At 37.3% G+C, this 17,827-nt stretch overlaps 2 protein-coding genes across 2 annotated transcripts; one reads left to right on the top strand and one right to left on the bottom strand.

Annotated features, from left to right (window-relative positions):
• LOC112200115 (ABC transporter C family member 3-like) lies at nucleotides 1-5,606 on the top strand. The gene is given in 11 exon segments (XM_024341131.2): nucleotides 1-1,884; nucleotides 2,056-2,142; nucleotides 2,241-2,888; nucleotides 3,029-3,104; nucleotides 3,107-3,192; nucleotides 3,514-3,808; nucleotides 3,923-4,140; nucleotides 4,237-4,542; nucleotides 4,666-4,729; nucleotides 4,836-5,075; nucleotides 5,170-5,606. Coding segments are annotated over 11 exon segments (3,765 nt in total). The 5' UTR covers nucleotides 1-249; the 3' UTR covers nucleotides 5,280-5,606.
• A 286-nt stretch (nucleotides 5,607-5,892) lies between these two features.
• On the bottom strand, nucleotides 5,893-13,803 carry LOC112200116. The gene is made up of 12 exons (XM_024341132.1): nucleotides 13,567-13,803; nucleotides 13,380-13,456; nucleotides 13,040-13,115; nucleotides 12,882-12,954; nucleotides 12,686-12,737; nucleotides 12,232-12,293; nucleotides 10,936-10,999; nucleotides 10,005-10,062; nucleotides 9,804-9,890; nucleotides 8,605-8,698; nucleotides 7,533-7,635; nucleotides 5,893-6,413 (listed from the first exon to the last, which is right to left on the bottom strand). Exons 1-11 carry the CDS (start codon nucleotides 13,641-13,643, stop codon nucleotides 7,543-7,545), a joined length of 813 nt encoding a protein of 270 aa, XP_024196900.1. The 5' UTR covers nucleotides 13,644-13,803; the 3' UTR covers nucleotides 5,893-6,413; nucleotides 7,533-7,542.
• Nucleotides 13,804-17,827: the final 4,024 nt, after the last annotated feature.

The following is a 17,827-nucleotide window of genomic DNA, read 5'->3' as shown; positions in this document are numbered from 1 at the left end:
CACGTTGCCTTACCCATTCAATCTCTAGTTTCTGATGCTGCCTTCCTTGTCTCTGCTCTCTTCTTTATATATGTGGGGTTTATTGGGTCGAAAGAGGGTAGAGATACCCTTCTTGAGGAACCCCTTTTGAATGGTAGTAGAGATTCTAGTGTAGGTAACACTGCAGAATCAAATAAGTCCACAGGGGATGCAACTGTGAAAATCCCTTTTTCAAATGCTGGGATTTTCAGCATCCTCACCTTTTCTTGGATGAGTCCTTTAATCGCGGTGGGTAATAAGAAAACATTAGACCTTGAAGACGTTCCTGAACTAGACAAGGGTGATAGTGTAGTTGGGTCCTTTCCAGTTTTTAGAAATAAGCTCGAGTCGGAGCGTGGTGCTCTTAGCAGAGTGACCACGCTTCATCTGGTGAAGGCATTAATCTTCTCGGCCTGGAGAGAGATTCTTTTGACAGCTTTCTTTGTGCTTCTTTACACAATGGCTTCTTATGTTGGCCCATATCTAATCGACACATTTGTGCAATACCTTTATGGGCGACGTGAGTTTGAATATGAGGGCTATGCTTTAGTTTCTGCCTTTTTGGTGGCGAAGCTCGTGGAGTGCCTCTCTCAGAGGCACTGGTTCTTTAGGGCGCAGCAGATAGGAGTAAGAATAAGAGCTGTACTGGTTGCCATGATCTATAATAAGGGTTTGACCCTGTCTTGCCAGTCCAAGCAGTGCCACACTAGTGGTGAGATTATCAATTTTATGACTGTTGATGCTGAGAGGGTTGGTGACTTCACTTGGTACATGCATGACCCATGGATGGTCGTTCTACAAGTTGCTTTAGCCCTCTTAATTTTGTATAAAAATCTTGGCCTTGCTGTAATTGCAACTTTAGTTGCAACAATAGTTGTTATGCTGGCAAATGTTCCTTTGGGGAAATTGCAAGAGAAGTTTCAGGACAAGTTGATGGAGTCAAAGGACAGAAGGATGAAGGCAACATCGGAGATTTTAAGGAACATGCGGATTCTCAAGCTGCAGGCATGGGAGATGAAGTTTTTGTCTAAGATTATTGACCTCAGGAAGACTGAGACAGGATGGTTAAGAAAGTTTGTTTATACTTCGGCCATGACCACATTTGTCTTCTGGGGTGCCCCCACATTTGTGTCTGTGGTCACTTTTGTTGCTTGCATGCTTTTGGGGATCCCACTGGAATCAGGGAAGATCTTATCTGCGCTTGCAACATTCAGAATTCTTCAAGAGCCCATCTACAGTCTTCCAGACACAATTTCAATGATAGCACAGACAAAGGTATCCCTTGATAGAATTGCATCGTTCCTTTCTCTTGATGAGTTGAAGCCTGATGTTGTAGAGAACCTTCCTAGAGGTAGTTCTGATACTGCAATTGAAATATTGGATGCAAATTTCTCTTGGGAATTATCTTCGCCTAACCCTACATTGAAGGATATAAATCTCAAAGTTATCCATGGTATGAAGGTTGCTGTTTGTGGTACCGTTGGCTCAGGCAAATCAAGCTTACTTTCTTGTATTCTGGGAGAAGTTCCCAAGATATCTGGGACTCTTAAGTTGTGTGGGACAAAGGCCTATGTTTCTCAGTCACCATGGATACAAAGTGGTAAGATAGAACAAAACATATTGTTTGGTAAAGAGATGGACAGAGAAAGGTACGAGGGGGTTCTTGAAGCATGTTCGTTGAAGAAGGACCTTGAAATTCTATCATTTGGTGATCAGACGGTTATAGGGGAAAGGGGAATCAATTTAAGTGGAGGTCAGAAGCAGAGAATACAAATTGCACGAGCTTTGTACCAAGATGCTGATATCTATCTGTTTGATGATCCTTTTAGTGCTGTTGATGCTCATACAGGATCTCACCTTTTCAAGGTATTTCATTTCTCTATTCTGGGGCCACTACATTTCAATCTAAATTGAGCCTTCAAAATTATTCACTCCAATGAACTACTGACTTATGCAACTCAATTTAAATGCTTCTTTTCAAAATTTGGACAAGTTGAAACTTCATAATAAAAACTTCACTTCCTACTTGCATTGCAGGAATGCTTGATGGACCTCTTGAGTTCCAAAACAGTAATCTATGTTACTCATCAAGTGGAGTTCTTACCTGCTGCTGATATTGTCTTGGTGAGAAATTTTGTAGTGTTTTTCTTATGATTTCAACTGATAAGATGTGTTTTCCTCTGTTTGGTTTCTGTCTACTCAAACTTATTCCTTGTTATTAGGTCATGAAAGACGGAAAGATCACTCAAGCTGGAAAGTTCAATGACATTCTTAATTCAGGAACTGATTTTATGGATCTTGTGGGAGCACACAATGAAGCTTTGTCTGCGCTTGATTCTGTTGGGGTAGGACCGGTTGAAAAAACAAGCATCAGCAAAGAAGATAACAATTCGGCTAGCACTACTGGGGCTGTCCAAAAAGTAGACAACAGAGATGTTCAAGATAGTAAAATAGATGATTTAGGCGTGCCAAAAGGGCAGCTTGTTCAAGAAGAAGAGAGAGAGAAAGGTAAGGTTGGGTTTTCAGTGTACTGGAAATACATTACCACAGCATATGGAGGAGCTCTCGTTCCTTTTATATTACTTGCACAGATTCTCTTTCAACTCCTTCAAATTGGAAGCAATTACTGGATGGCTTGGGCAACTCCTGTGTCAGCAGACATGAAACCAACTGTTACAAGCTCTACGCTTATAATTGTCTATGTGGCTTTGGCTGTTGGAAGTTCTTTTTGCATCCTTTTCAGATCTCTGCTTCTTGCAACAGCTGGGTACAAGACAGCCACTATACTCTTCAATAAAATGCACTTGTGCATATTCCGTGCTCCCATGTCATTCTTCGATGCCACTCCAAGTGGACGAATCTTAAACAGAGTAAGCAAAACTTATTTAATATATTGCTTGATCGGGTGATGAAAAGAGGATCTAATGAACTTTATGTAGTCTACTTTTTTTTTAACCCCAATTTCATGCCCCTCTGATGTAGTATACTGACTGTTATAATTTTCTTGCAGGCTTCTACAGACCAAAATGCAGTGGACATGAACATTTCAAATCAAATTGGGGCCTTTGCCTTCTCAATGATACAGCTTTTGGAATTATTGCAGTGATGTCTCAGGTGGCATGGCAAGTTTTCATCATATTTATACCTGTGATTACAGCCTGTGTTTGGTATCAGGTAATCCTTCTGACTTTGTCAGAATTCTGTTATTTTATGTGTTTGCTGATCCATGTCATATGAAATCTATTTTGAAACAAATAATGTCTCTAATTCTGGCTTGTCACAATCTATTTTTTTATGTGTTTGCATTATCATTGTTCATGGCTTGTACATGCTCACTAATTCTCAGTTCAGGCCCGCCTTAAGTCCATAAGAGCTACTAAAGTGACTGAAAAGGGTTTTCAATTTTCATCCATCGAAATCCAATTTAACTGCAACAACCTGCAAGATATAGTATTATTTGTGAATACAAACCCTCACAAACTTATATTCCTGCAGCAATATTACATACCTTCAGCACGAGAACTAGCAAGATTGGTTGGAGTATGCAAAGCTCCTGTGATACAACATTTTGCCGAAACAATTTCAGGGTCAACTACTATTAGGAGCTTCAATCAAGAATCTAGATTCCGAGATACCAACATGACACTGATGGATGGATATGGTCGGCCAAAGTTCTACACAGCTGGTGCGATGGAATGGCTATGCTTTCGCTTGGATGTGTTGTCATCCATTACATTTGCATTCTGTTTAATTTTCTTGATCTCTGTTCCAGAAGGAGTGATTGATCCAGGCAAGTGATACTCATCTGGAATCTTATCAATCTTTAGTTTGAAATACAACACTATAAGACGTCTAGTCATTCTCCCTCCACTTCTTATTTGTTTTGGGTCTTTTTACCATGAAGGCATTGCTGGCTTAGCCGTCACATATGGACTTAACCTAAACATGTTACAAGCTTGGGTTATATGGAATCTTTGCAATATGGAAAACAAGATAATATCTGTGGAGAGAATACTACAGTATACTACTAGTATACCAAGTGAACCTCCTCTGGTAATAGATTCTAACAGACCTGATCATTCCTGGCCATTGCAAGGAAAAGTTGATCTGCATGATCTTCAGGTACTTAATGTTCTTGTTTATTAGATTCAGGCCATATTTTTCAAAGAAATATAGCGCCCTTCATGTCTGAATCTTATGCCATGTTTATGTACATAGGTGCGGTATGCTCCACACATGCCACTTGTGTTGCGGGGTCTTACATGCTCCTTCCCTGGAGGAATGAAAACTGGGATTGTGGGGAGAACTGGCAGTGGAAAGTCAACTCTCATACAAACTCTTTTCCGAATTGTCGATCCTGCTGCTGGCCGGATTTTGATAGATGGCATCGATATCTCTTCTATTGGATTGCATGATCTGCGGTCTAGGCTAAGCATTATCCCTCAGGACCCAACCATGTTTGAAGGAACTGTAAGAAGCAATCTGGACCCACTTGAAGAGTATACAGATGAACAAATTTGGGAGGTTAGTTCATTTTACCCTGAGGATGATAGGAAGCTTCTTTTTAAATATTGTTCATTGTCAGATTTGCAGCTCTAAATTGGTACCTCGTTGCACTAGTATGTAAAATATTGTTAATTGTTTTAGGCTCTGGATAAATGCCAACTTGGAGATGAAGTTAGGAAGAAACAAGGGAAGCTTGATTCTGCAGGTTAGTTCTATGGCTCTAGTCCAACATAGAGGCAATATATGATGCATTCAATTCCGAAACTTATATAATAGAAATGCTTTTGTTCATGTTCATATGGTTGCTGCAGTGAGTGAAAATGGAGAGAACTGGAGTATGGGTCAGAGGCAGCTGGTTTGCCTGGGCCGTGTGCTCCTCAAGAAAAGTAAAGTCCTGGTGCTTGATGAAGCTACTGCATCTGTTGATACTGCTACAGATAATTTGATTCAGCAGACCCTTCGGCACCACTTTTCAGACTGTACTGTCATTACTATTGCGCATCGAATAACTTCTGTTCTTGACAGTGACATGGTTCTACTTCTAAGTCATGGTTAGTATTGCCACATAATCAATCCTTTCACCTTCCTAGTAGTTACCATTTACCCCCACTTGTTATGTGAAATGTATCCTTGATTTTGTGTCAGGGCTGATTGAGGAATGTGATTCTCCTGCAAGACTGCTAGAAAACAAGTCATCATCTTTTGCCCAACTCGTAGCAGAGTACACAATCAGATCGAATTCCACTTTTGAGTAGTTTGACTGACAATTGATGATCACGAAAAGTAGTGGTGACTATGATCTTAATCAGGCTCGTGCTTAACCACGGCTGCAGAAGTTACAGTACCACAGCCACAAAAGTTACAGTTGTAGTGTATTTTAGGGGCTATGTTTGATGCTTTATTACATTCAAGAAATTGATGATCATAGAGTTGTAATGTTTAATGGTTAAAGTAATGGAGTCTAAATTTCTGGTTGCAACTCACCGGCATTCAGGTTATCTACTATGGCTCACTGGAAGAGCTTCTGGCATACTTCATTAAGCTGAAAAATTCCTCCCATAAATAGATTAAAAACTATTCTCATTTGATTGCTACCAGCAGGACAAGAGGCATATATATACAACACTTGACTAAGGATTAAGTGGAGCGCATCATATTGAGAATAAATTATGTATTTGATTAAACTAAAGCAAAACAAACAAAAAGTAATATAAAAAAAATTGTTCTTAGTGAGAGCTCCACATCTAACCGATTGTTCCCAGATCAGTATGCAATCCTGAAGCTCCTGACACATAAAATATGATGGCTGAGAATGTGCTTCACCAGAGCTTTATTGTCGCTGGGATTAGACGCAGGGGACTAGGCGTATTTCCCTCAAATCTTCTCTTTAATATATGTAATTGTTAACATAGGTGTCCACACAAAATCTTTAATACTTGATGAGAAATAACTAAGCAGCCTATGCAGCATAATTGTGGTCTGAAGTATGAACCCTTAAACTTCCTAGTATCGCCTGATTCACCCATTCTAGCCTCAACTATGGTCTGAACAGAAGTTTCATAATCGGTTAAAGTGGATTTCAATCTAGCAGTGAAATTGTTTCCCAATGACCGCTTTATCCGCACAAAGTTCAACTAACTTTTATACATTTCCATAGAACATGCACGAATGTGATCCATGACGGAGAGCTTGAAGCCATGTAGGAACAGAATGACAAGCTGATATGCCCTCATCCTCTGATGCCATGACAGCAGAACTTACAATGAGCAATAATCTAGCAATTGCAGTACATATAATGCATCAAACCACACAACGGAATGCCAATTTGGAGAAATGAGGCAACAAAGATACATCATCATAGCTCATGCCTGGGACATCGGTGGAAATTCCTGCAAACATATTAAGAGTTAGCAAGGCTGGATACCTGCTTTGCTTTTCCTGTATGTTCTCTGAAACAAAGAATATATTTCATTGAAGTTGAGAGAATTTAGTTGGAAACAAATTAATCAATGATCCCATACAGAAAATAAAAGATAAACACCATACAAATAGATAAGAGCATCCTATTGTAACCAACAACAAGAATGATCTGCTACACTGCAGTTATGTGTAGACAATGCGGGGTCTTGGACAGAATATAACCACGAAAAGGAAATGGTAATGGAAAGAGTTTCATATCTTATAGTCTCCATGTAAGGCAAACTGGGGGCAACTGTCAAAAGATATCTTTGAATAAACTGGCAAAAGCAGAAAACAAAACTGATTTGCACATTTATTCAGAAAGACTCAGGCGGGCTCAATGGGGCCATTTTACAAATAATTTCTCACGGATTTATTGGCGCAGCTACATGTGGTGAATGGTTAAAGATCCTAACTAGGTTAAGAGATAATTGAGCATGCCATATAACATTTAACCAACCAGCTAACCATATGCTTTCATTGAATGCTTATTGAAATATTGAATTCACCCAACCCGATAGTACCCATTTTAGCAACGTCCAGAATAATCTATAATAATTCTCAAATCCAGATCGGCTAATTGTTCTCGAATAGTGCCTCCTCCAGTAAAAAGTTTGTTTTATAGTTATCAGACTTTGAGTTATTTTGGTAGGAATTTTATATCTTTATTTCCTTCTCAGCAAATAAATTTTTTTCGGATACAAGGAAATGATTCAGTTCCAGAGCCAAAGATCGTAGTTCTGCATCCTCTGTATTACCACAGCTGCTGGCACACAAAGATATTACTCCAAAAAAAAATCCATTTTTGCAAAAAGTAATCTTTGATTGCCAGTTTTTAGTGTTTGAAGAATATTTTAGAAGAATTAAGAAAGAAAAAGCAGTCGATTCAAAACAAATATTAATAACTCCGATGAAATCTGCAGGTGCTTTAGACCCTGCAGAACTCCCTCAATTTATGCACATCTGGTATGGAAAATTATGAGGATTCATGTAATTTGAACGCCCAACTGACTTAAGATTATACAAACATAAATAGAATTCCAACTTACTGATAATGATCTATGCACAAGGGCAAAGCCTCCTTGTATGCTGATGTGAACCATAACAAGAAAGCATGGATTGTGTTTGGGTATACAAGCATGCTCCAGGATTCTGAAAGTCAAAAGAGATACAATGCTGTCAGGGTCATACAAATTCAGAAAGAGCAAGAATAAGTGTCACAAAATCAATTTGGCTTATTGCTTGCTTTTCTGAACAAAAGTAAATCCCAACTTCCATCATATGATAGCCCTAGATCTAATTGTATCTCGAGTTAAATGATCAGAAAAAAGACTCTAGCGAAGCCTTACAGCAGTGAATGGGACTATACTAAATATTTCGTATCTCGCAAAATAGGCAAGTATGGCCTCACCACAAAGTTATTAAATAAACAAAACCATCAATGTCAGACAGATACTGAACTATTAACAAGTAGGTACGGGCACATAGGAGCCCAAGAGCAGCTAGCATGTCATATACTTTAAGGCAGTAAATGTCCAAAGAACACAAATTATTCATCAGCAAATCATGATACAATGGACATGTCATATGGTGATCGACAATTTCATATTTAAATTAAGGGTTAAAACTATCATCTCTCAGTTAAAATGATAGGTTATTGACTTGCATTCATAATACTTTAGGCCTTTGATGTGCACAAACCCTATTTGGCAGCTAAGTAGCTGCATACGTATGCAAGAACAACAAAGCATTAGATAACCATTGAATTATAGTGGTATAGAGAGGAAGAACTCAGAAAGTATAGGATACCACCATCAAACTACAAGTATTGAGTAAGATCCTATGCATAGGGTGCTCAAACACTAGTACAGAATAATTGTAGTGCAAGAGATGCATTTGGTAACATTGCCTATATAAACTTCTAAACTGACATGTAAATATTAGCCCAAAAATGCAGATGCAGTAGTGATGATGTGAGTGACTTCCCTTGCATAAAGAAAGCAAATTGTCTTAAGGCAGGGTCTTTGTTTGATTATTAATAGTAGGATAAAATGCTAATTTAAATTATATGATGAAAAACAATCCCGCTTTATAAACTTTAATGCCATAAGTCAAGCATACCAAATGTTCAGGAGCGTCATCGACAACTTCGGCAGGTTGATCTGATCCAATACTGGCCAGGCAAGTTCCCTTGCAGCTCATATATCTCTGGATACTACTCAAAAGATTATCAAAAAGAACAAAACAATGATACTATAAACTGCATATATTGAACAAGTAACTCATTTCCTTAAAAATGGATTTTCATCAGAAGAAGGTGTCCATCTAAAATCAAATTTGTCTAAGCGTGGTGACATGGAAATAAACATCAGAAATACAAACACTGCCAGCACCAAAAATGTGGACAGGTTTGGTTTGATTCCAACAAGGATCTGCAACAAATCACTGAAATTTTGCATCATTTTCAGCGGCTTCTAACTGAATTTATGCAACAATTCGGTCGAATGGAACCAAAAATGATGCAACAGACAACACTAGCCATGACTAGGTGCAGAATTTGCAGTTTGCAGCAGCACAGATTGGGCTCAACTGGTTATTGAATTGAGTTATCGTAAATCAGGTAGTAGTGTTATCACTTGTAGGGCTGACAGACTAGTACTCAAGAGCAATGCACAAGTGGGCTACACGGTAAAAACCAAGGGCATCAAGTAGAAAGTACATTGTGGGAAACTTTACACATGCGCTTCAAAGAGGACACATGTAACTGAACTATTGACAGGAGTTTTGAAACAGTAATTGATGCTGATTTGCTCCCATCAAAAAAGAAATTCAAAATTCTTGGAATTTAATTATTGAGATTTGGCAGAATTTGAACTCATGAGTGCTTAACTATTAAAAAAAAAAAAAATATATATATATATAGCAGCCTAGTTCAATAAAACGAAGTAAAGTACTAACAAATAGTACTGAGGAATAATAAATGTAATGATTAAAATATCTGACAAAACCCCCTTTTTTTCTTTGTCTTTCTCTAAGAAGTATCTAACAAAACCCAACTCAAAAAGACAAAAAGGTTTGGACTCTTCCCCACAAACGTCTTTACATACTCCAAGAGTCATAGTACCAAATTTTTAATACAGATAAAGCATTTCCATATTCTGAAACAGGCATGATATGCTCTTGTACATAAGAGAGTTTCTGGTTTTGCACACGGCCCGCAAATCTCGAGGCATACTAGACAAGCCACAATGCCAGTAGCAAAATACAAGAATATTGAATAAAAGGTATATGAAAGAAAAACTAATGGATGCTCAACTTACATGTCACACTGATTAAGTACCAAAAGCTTATTTGGAACACATGACTGTCCCTTTGACTTGCAAACCAAGTCGCAGGATTCACCTTGCCTGTCAGATACACCATAAGAAACTCTTGCGAGTCAGCACAGTTTGAAAACTTTTGCATGGATACGTTCATACTTAAATAGATATAAAAAATATAGATATAATTTTGAATCTCACCTTCCAACAAGAACATTAATGCCATTCAGTCTGGCTTCTAAAAACGTATAATTCACAGCTGTTGGGATATGTTTAGAAAGAACAAAGTTAAAGCATTTAAACTAGCTGTCTGTATACAGCACCCAGACAGAAAGATAGGTATTCATTTAATCAATAAATCATCAATGAAATTGAAATGAGAAGCTTAGCAAGAGGGGTGAAAAAGAAACATCATGCATAGCAACAATGATGGTCCAATACTTCAAGTCCAGATTAAAATAAGAGACCTTCTACCTAAGTAGTGTCAGTCTATACATGTATTTGTTCTTAACATTTCATATGGCACTAACATTAGCATAATCACTCTGCCATATTATATACGATCTCTCATAACACAAAAAAAAATAAAAAATAAAAAATAAAAGGACCTAGAGATTAATGCTGGAAAGACAGACATATAGTAGTACAGAGGCATTTTACTAAAAAGTTGTCCAATACCCCATGGGCAGTTGAGAAAAATTGGATCCCAGTGATAACAGATCTACTAAGTTCTCAGATCTGAAGCACTGACACTTCAGATTGGCGATAAGTACAGTGTTGGACACCGACACGTATCCATCACCAAATTAAGAACAAATTTCTCTACTATTGCAGTGAGGAGGAAAATTAAGCATATCCAAAACATCTAAAAATTTTAGACGGGAACTGTACAAGCAATATCATAATTTCAAGCATGAGCTTATCATCTCTAGCAGATAAAAGAAAACAAAAGAATTAAATTCCTCCTATAGTAGAAATGGGTAGAGACGAGAATTATATATAAAGATTATTATAAACTAAAAGAAAAGAAGCCATAAGCTTTCCAACATGAGCTGGTCCTCATCAAACTATAGTTTCATATGTGTCTACGATGCAAATTACCAATACTATCTAATTCTAAGCTGGATCTTACCTGAAGAATTTGAAGGCAGAGAAAAACAGTGATGGAAATCACTACGGTAAGCATTTTCGTGAACCTGAAAGGTTCCAACTTATTTAAACAGTATCACAGCATAAGATATAGTATCAGGCATATCGCAATAAGATTGTGACCCTTCTTCCACAGACAATTCAAACTAAACTACGCAAATATGGAAAAATTCATTGTACTAAAATGCAGAGAGAACAAGAAACAAAAAAGGACAACTGCCGCCAAACCAGCCTAATCAACGCAGAACTCCCTAAACTACAAATGCTTTCACTCTAAAACAATAGAAGACAGAGAGTAGTCTTTGAATTCCACAGGAACAAAGGGTCATAAAGATGCCCGAAACCTAACTCTCTCCCAACACTCTTCCATCACTCTCACCACTATAATCTTCAAAAGCCCCCTCTTTGTCTTTCCATCCAGATCCCCAACATATAGCTGACACACCGCAACCCTATAGAAACTTTACTTAACACAGAAATCCTCCCTGTTGATCTTACCCAATTCACCCAACCTCCCTAACCAACTTCACAATGCAGAAAACATGAGCAACACTCTCCCCATACGACCTTGCACATAATGATGTGGTTCTCCCTATCTTTTCTGAATATGACAGCATAAACGAATAAAGCATTAAGCTCCTGAAGTTTAAGAGAAGGGATTGGTCACAAATTACATTAAAGCACTGAATTTCCTGCATTGTGACTAAATATAACTGTTCAGAAAGAATATATCTGAAATGGATAAGAGAATCAGACTTTCCATTGATCAACTAAATTCCAAAAAATTAAATTAGTAAGAAAGACGTACAAATAGCTCTATAAAGCCAGTAGACCACCAGAAAATGCTCAGCTATGATATTGACATCTATTTAATGCATCAGAGAAGCATAATCATATCTTTAGCAACTTTCTCTGACAATATCCCTATGATCAACAGTTCATGCATAACCAAGCTTATTTATTTTTTTTGTGCATATCAACATCTTTATCATATAAGTTTCAAGTATTTAACTAAAAGACCAGAACTTAAACTAACATCCAAGGCCATCTAAGTACTTGAGAAATGACTGCAGTTTACTCAGAAGTCAAAACTAACTAATAACTAGATTACTCCTAAAAAATTTGAATAAATGATTTGTGAAATTTTTGTTAGGATAATTATTAAAAAAATAAAAATAAAAATAAATTTATATTCCATGAATTGAGAAAACTGAAAGCAAAAACCATATCCAAACAATAAATAACGATTATACACTTGCATTATTAATGTATTACTTACCACACTCTCAGAATTATGCCGGCACCTTCCAGCACAGAAATCAAAAACACTGGAATATTTCCCTGACAAAAGAACATTTTGAATAAATTATCCGGAAAAAAAAAAAAAAAACATATACTATATATATAGTCTAAGAGTTCAATGGAATTCTCAATTGCTTCTATACAGGGCAGAACTAAGGTTTTCACCAAAACTCATTCCATTCAATGCATAAAGGAAACAAATGGTCAAATCAGGACCTCTAATTTACTTGCCAAAATAGCGGTTGAGCCCCACTTACCAATGCATACAAGTGGTCAGAGTCTTCGAGCCAGGTCAACTAAAATCTAGATTTTATGAATTTTTGAATTGAGCACTACTCCCACAGTCCCACATCACATATAGAAGTAAATGCAGAAGACTACTCCTCTATGGTAAGAGATACAGAACCATTAACGAAAATTTATTTCTTTACCTGCAGAAGCTGGCTTGGCAATCTTCACTTCCAGTACTTGTTCCTTTATTATCTGGACAAAAAAAAAATCCCAAAAACTTGCAGATTAGAAGAGTAAAAAAAACAGAGCAGAACAACACAAATTAAATGTTAAAAATAAAATATAGAAAAAAGAACCGCAAGGTTGAAAACAAAATTCAAACAATTCAAGAGCTACCCTTGAAGGATCTTGACAACACGAAACGCAATACTCATAAGAATTACAGCACTCTGAGACAACATTGCAACCACTGCAAACAAAAGCGGGGCACAAATGTTATAAGTTTTCTGAATTGTAAGATAAAAAAGTTGAGCCTACAAAGTTAAAGAACTCACTGACAAGAGAACTTGTCTCCTTTTTCAGGGCAGCAGCGAGACTGAGGATTTACTGACAGTGCGTCACAGACATGGCCTACAATGCAAAATGTACAAGTTATGTTTCCAAGGGAATGAAGACTGACACTGAAGTAACAGCTAGAGGAACTTCTCATTAACCAAACTATCGGTACTCCATTCCTCATTATGCAACCACAACCAAGAAATAATCGTTTTCGTGTGACGAGTTGGGGAAACCAGATAAAGGGAACTGTGTGTCACAAGATATGACATGCAAAACAAAGAGCAGGAAAAGAAACAAACAGAAGCAGAAGCTTAGTGAGGGAGGGAGGGTGCTGACCATTATCATCAGACAGTAAGTATCTTCCTTGGACTGTACTTCTGCAAAACTGCTTCTGAAGAAAGCCCACATCCTTCCTGCAAATTCAAAGAGGGAATCGTCCAAGTCCAAGACAAGGGAAAATGTGGGATGCCCAAGATATTCAAACCCATTAACACATGACAAGGAGGGAAAAGATGATGATCACCTGATAGCCGAGATCCCAAGGATGAAGACGTGCAGAAACAAACAGTACAGGCTTAATCGGGATATGGACATTGTCATCGATCATTCCATCATCTGTTCAACATAATTTGTAGTTGCAATCCCCAACAAAGACAATCAATTAATTCTGGCTGTTCTAGGGAATTGAGGTTCGCCCTGTCGGGTTTGAGTCGCAAAGTGCTTGCAAGTTGCACAAGAGCTTTCGTTTTGTTTGTAAATAACAGATCCTCGTTTGTTTTTTCCCGACGATAAAAACTCGTATCTTTTAATATTTTTTGCTTCATCTATACCATTTCTAAAGCGTAGAGCCCAACACGGCAACACCATTTTAATTTTTTAAAATTTTTTTCAATTTTTTAAAATTTTTGGAATAAAAAAGATTCTATTTTAATTTAAATATAATTTGAAAAAAAATATATACCCTCAATTTTTAAAGTTAGAAATGCATTTTAAAGTGTTTTGACAAATATAACCTCAATTTTAACGGCTTCTAACAATATAATTAACTGCAGTGAGTTAAGTGAAAGACATATGTAAAAGTAAGTGAGTTAAGTGATATTATTGAAAATACAACAAGAGTGAGTTAAGTGAAAGGCCTTCATCTTAAGTATATTCTCATCCGCTCCTTGTGGTAGCATGTTGATACACACAGACTGGAATTCCCTAAGATGCTTGTTGGCGTCTTCCATATTGAGGCCATGGAACGTTGGAAGTCTATGAAGCAATCCACTCTTCAGCTCAAAGTCCGCAGTCTTTCCTGGGGCAGGTGCAGGGTACACAATACTTGTAGGAAGTCCTTCTTGAACCACAGATGAAGAGAGTTCTCTAATAGAGGCCATTCTAATGTTTTCTTCAGGGGGTGGTGAACCAGGTGGTGAATTCTGAGGTGTAAGTGAGTTGGACGAAACACTAGGTGATACTGACCCTTCAGAAGGAAACAGCCTCCTCCCTTGATCGTTAACTGTGTATTCCTTGTATGTTGGAGAAGAGGGCTTTTTGTACTCAAGGAGTGAAGGATTCTTCAAACGAGCGAGCCTTGCTTCAATTTCTTTAACTGTAGAAGGTCTGGAAGGCTCGGTCATTCATAGAAATCCTGAACATTATTAAAATTTAAAGAAGTTAGTAAAGTGTATAGTGAAGTAAATACAAGTTAATGATTTATAAATGTTACTATTCACGAGTCACTATTCACGATTTACTATTCACGAATTTACAAGTATAAAGAGAAGTATAAATTACAAAAATTCCACAAAGTATAATGTTACATATATACAAATTTTAGTTAGGGTATGGCATAGTTAATAAAAGTTTGAATCCCATTATAAGCCCTTAACCAAAGTTTAGACGTGCGGCCCAAGGGCTCGATCCTTAATACTAGTCGCCCTCCTCAATCTTTTGGTAACTCTTTTCACATAGAGCCAGGTAGTAGAGGAACGATTTTGGCGGAGCTCAGCTCACTTGTTTAGCAGGGGACGAGACCCTTTGCTAGCACTTCTCGTATCCAATCAACCTAGACACCCTATGCTACTAAGGTGCGCCACATGAAAGAGAAGGGTGCATGACTAATGTTAAAGACAAAGTCCTTCACCTATTCCATTATGGTCAAAAACTTATAATAAAATTCACACTCTCATAAACTAATTTTTCACTATTCACGAAAATTATGTATAATTAATTCTTTTCTTTTCTTTTATTTACAATTATTTCAACACTTAGGTACTGGAATAGGGAGTCTCGATGTGCAATGGGACTGAAACAGCTACCCTTCTCAAGACTATGTTTAATCCAATATACCTTAGTGTATCACAACATTTTCGTTTGTTATAAATATCATTGATATCGAATTGAATTCCAAGAGGTAAATCAAGTGGACGTGCGGCCCAAGTATAGTCGTCTAGACACAAAGTCCCTCCTACATCCGTTGGGCAACCTTACTGAAATGGTCAGGTAGGGGAGGGCGAACACAAGAGGCAGAATCCATTTTGGCATGAGCTACTCCCACAATGTGGTTTAGGCCCATTTGTAAGCACTTCTGTATCCAAAACCCGTCATGAACGTTGTCCCCTTCCTAGACACCATCCCACATATGCTATACTTACTTAGATGAAAAAGGTTCTAAGTGTGAAGACAGTTCGATGAATATTAATAAAAACCGCCCTCAACCTTAAGGGACCTGAACTAGGTACCAATTAGGGGTTTAGGTCAATATTAATAAACACGACTTCACCTATTCCTCTTTAATTTACAACTCACAATAAAACTCGTATTCAATAACATAAATAGCAACCTAAGTAATACATTAACTAAATTTTTTCGAACACAATATGAACAAATATATAGTATTTACGAAAACAACAATATTCACAATGCAACAAGTGATTTTTCAATCCCCGGCAACGGCGCCAAAAATTGATACGCTCAAAGCAAGCATATAATTTAACCCTAGAAATATCATTAGTAGTATAAGCAAGTAGGGATCGTTCTATTCCGGGGATTGAGGGTACACCTGTCAATGTAAGACAATATAAACAATTAAAATAAAAACAAAGTATAATATTTACACATATAAACACTATTCACGAAATTAGGGGGGTTTTAGGTTTTTGGTTTTTCGAAAATTAAAAGAATTAAAACTAAGTATAAACAAAAACACAAATACAAGAATGAAATGTAAGAAACAAAGATTAAAACCAAGTTCATGATTGAATTCGAATAAACCCTACATTATTCTTCCAAGTCATGAGAAAGAAGTTGATCATGTGAAACGTTAGAAAGCAAACGATTTCCCATATTTTACTTTTCAATGCTAATTAATCTAAGTGAAAGCACATAGACTAATCCTATCAAACATGTAATCAAGCCCTAGAAAGCTAGTCAATCATGACATGTTCAACGCATGAAACACATAGAAAGGCTATCAACTCAAGTGCACAACCTAGTATGAAAAAGTTCATCTATTTGCAATCCTCATCAATTGAATTCGATTCTTGTCCAAAACCTTTACTACTTTTGATTCAAGTTACACAAAACAAAAAGTTGATTTCATGTTCTTAAATCTAGCACCAATTACATGCATATATCCTAAGTTGGCCACCAAAGAACATAAACATATAAAAGTTTTCTGTAAAGCAAATTCAATCGAACAAACTCACATAAGCAACTATGGAATCACAACATAGAATTCGAAATCTTCATTCAATCATAAAATTTCAGAATTAAAACCTTGTTCAAACATCAATGTCAACTAGAACAATTCCAACGAAATCAAACAAGATTACAAAGAAAGAGGTTGAATTACACCGTGAGATGGAGATGGGGATGAAAGGTAAAACGTATGGAGTCTTGAATCTCGAAAGCAAGCTTCAAGGTGGAGAATGGATGATGATGCTCACGGCTTGGTTCTTCTTCTTCTTCTTCCTTGCTTGAAACGTTGAATGCACTAGAGGATGGAGAGAGCTTCCGCACGTAGAGAGAATTTTCTGAATTATGGGGGGGGGGGGGGGGGGGGGGGTGTGTGTGAGACGTCTAGGGTGTAGTATATATATGGGACGACATGTCTTGGCCTCCAAGCCGTGATTTTCTGTTTAGTTTCTCAAGGAATTAAATTAATAATTCCACATGCCTTCCACCAATGAGAAATTGCCAAATAAGCCCTAGTGTGTCATCCAACCAATCACAAAACTCCAAGAAGATTCCCTAATATATTCTTGCCGAAATTCCTTGAATATTTTCTGATTTTCTTCTTGTATTTTCGTCCAAAATATACTTAGGGTTTCTAGGAATGAATCTAGACTCCATTTGGTGCTTTTCTTGATTTCTTTCCTTAAACTTCACCCTAGAAAATCTCTTGGCGTAATCTTTTATTTTTTTCTTGATTTTCACGCCTCTCTTTGGTTTTCACGGCAACACATCCCTAGGGTTTACTTCTTGCGTCACAAACCCTAATTTCATGGGCTTTGATGGGCCTTGATCCATTTTGCCGAAAATCCATAGAGTTCTTGGGCCTCGTTGCTTCAACTTCAAGCCTTCTCATCTTCTAACGCAAAACACATTATTTTTCCATTTCTTTTTCATGGTTGTGTTGGAAACTTGCTAGGGAAGCCTTCCTCCATTTCGCAGGGTTTCCTAGTTGGATTAGGAAAGCTTGTTTCTTCATTTCTGCTCATTTCTGTGGCCTGATTTCTCTCATATTCGTTCGTCTTGATGTTCGCAAGCTCCTCTTTCTATTCGTGCGTTCATTTCCA

This window comes from Rosa chinensis, chromosome 4 (assembly GCF_002994745.2).
Source record: "Rosa chinensis cultivar Old Blush chromosome 4, RchiOBHm-V2, whole genome shotgun sequence".
Lineage (NCBI taxonomy): Eukaryota > Viridiplantae > Streptophyta > Magnoliopsida > Rosales > Rosaceae > Rosa > Rosa chinensis.
This window is presented reverse-complemented; position numbering and strand designations above follow the sequence as displayed.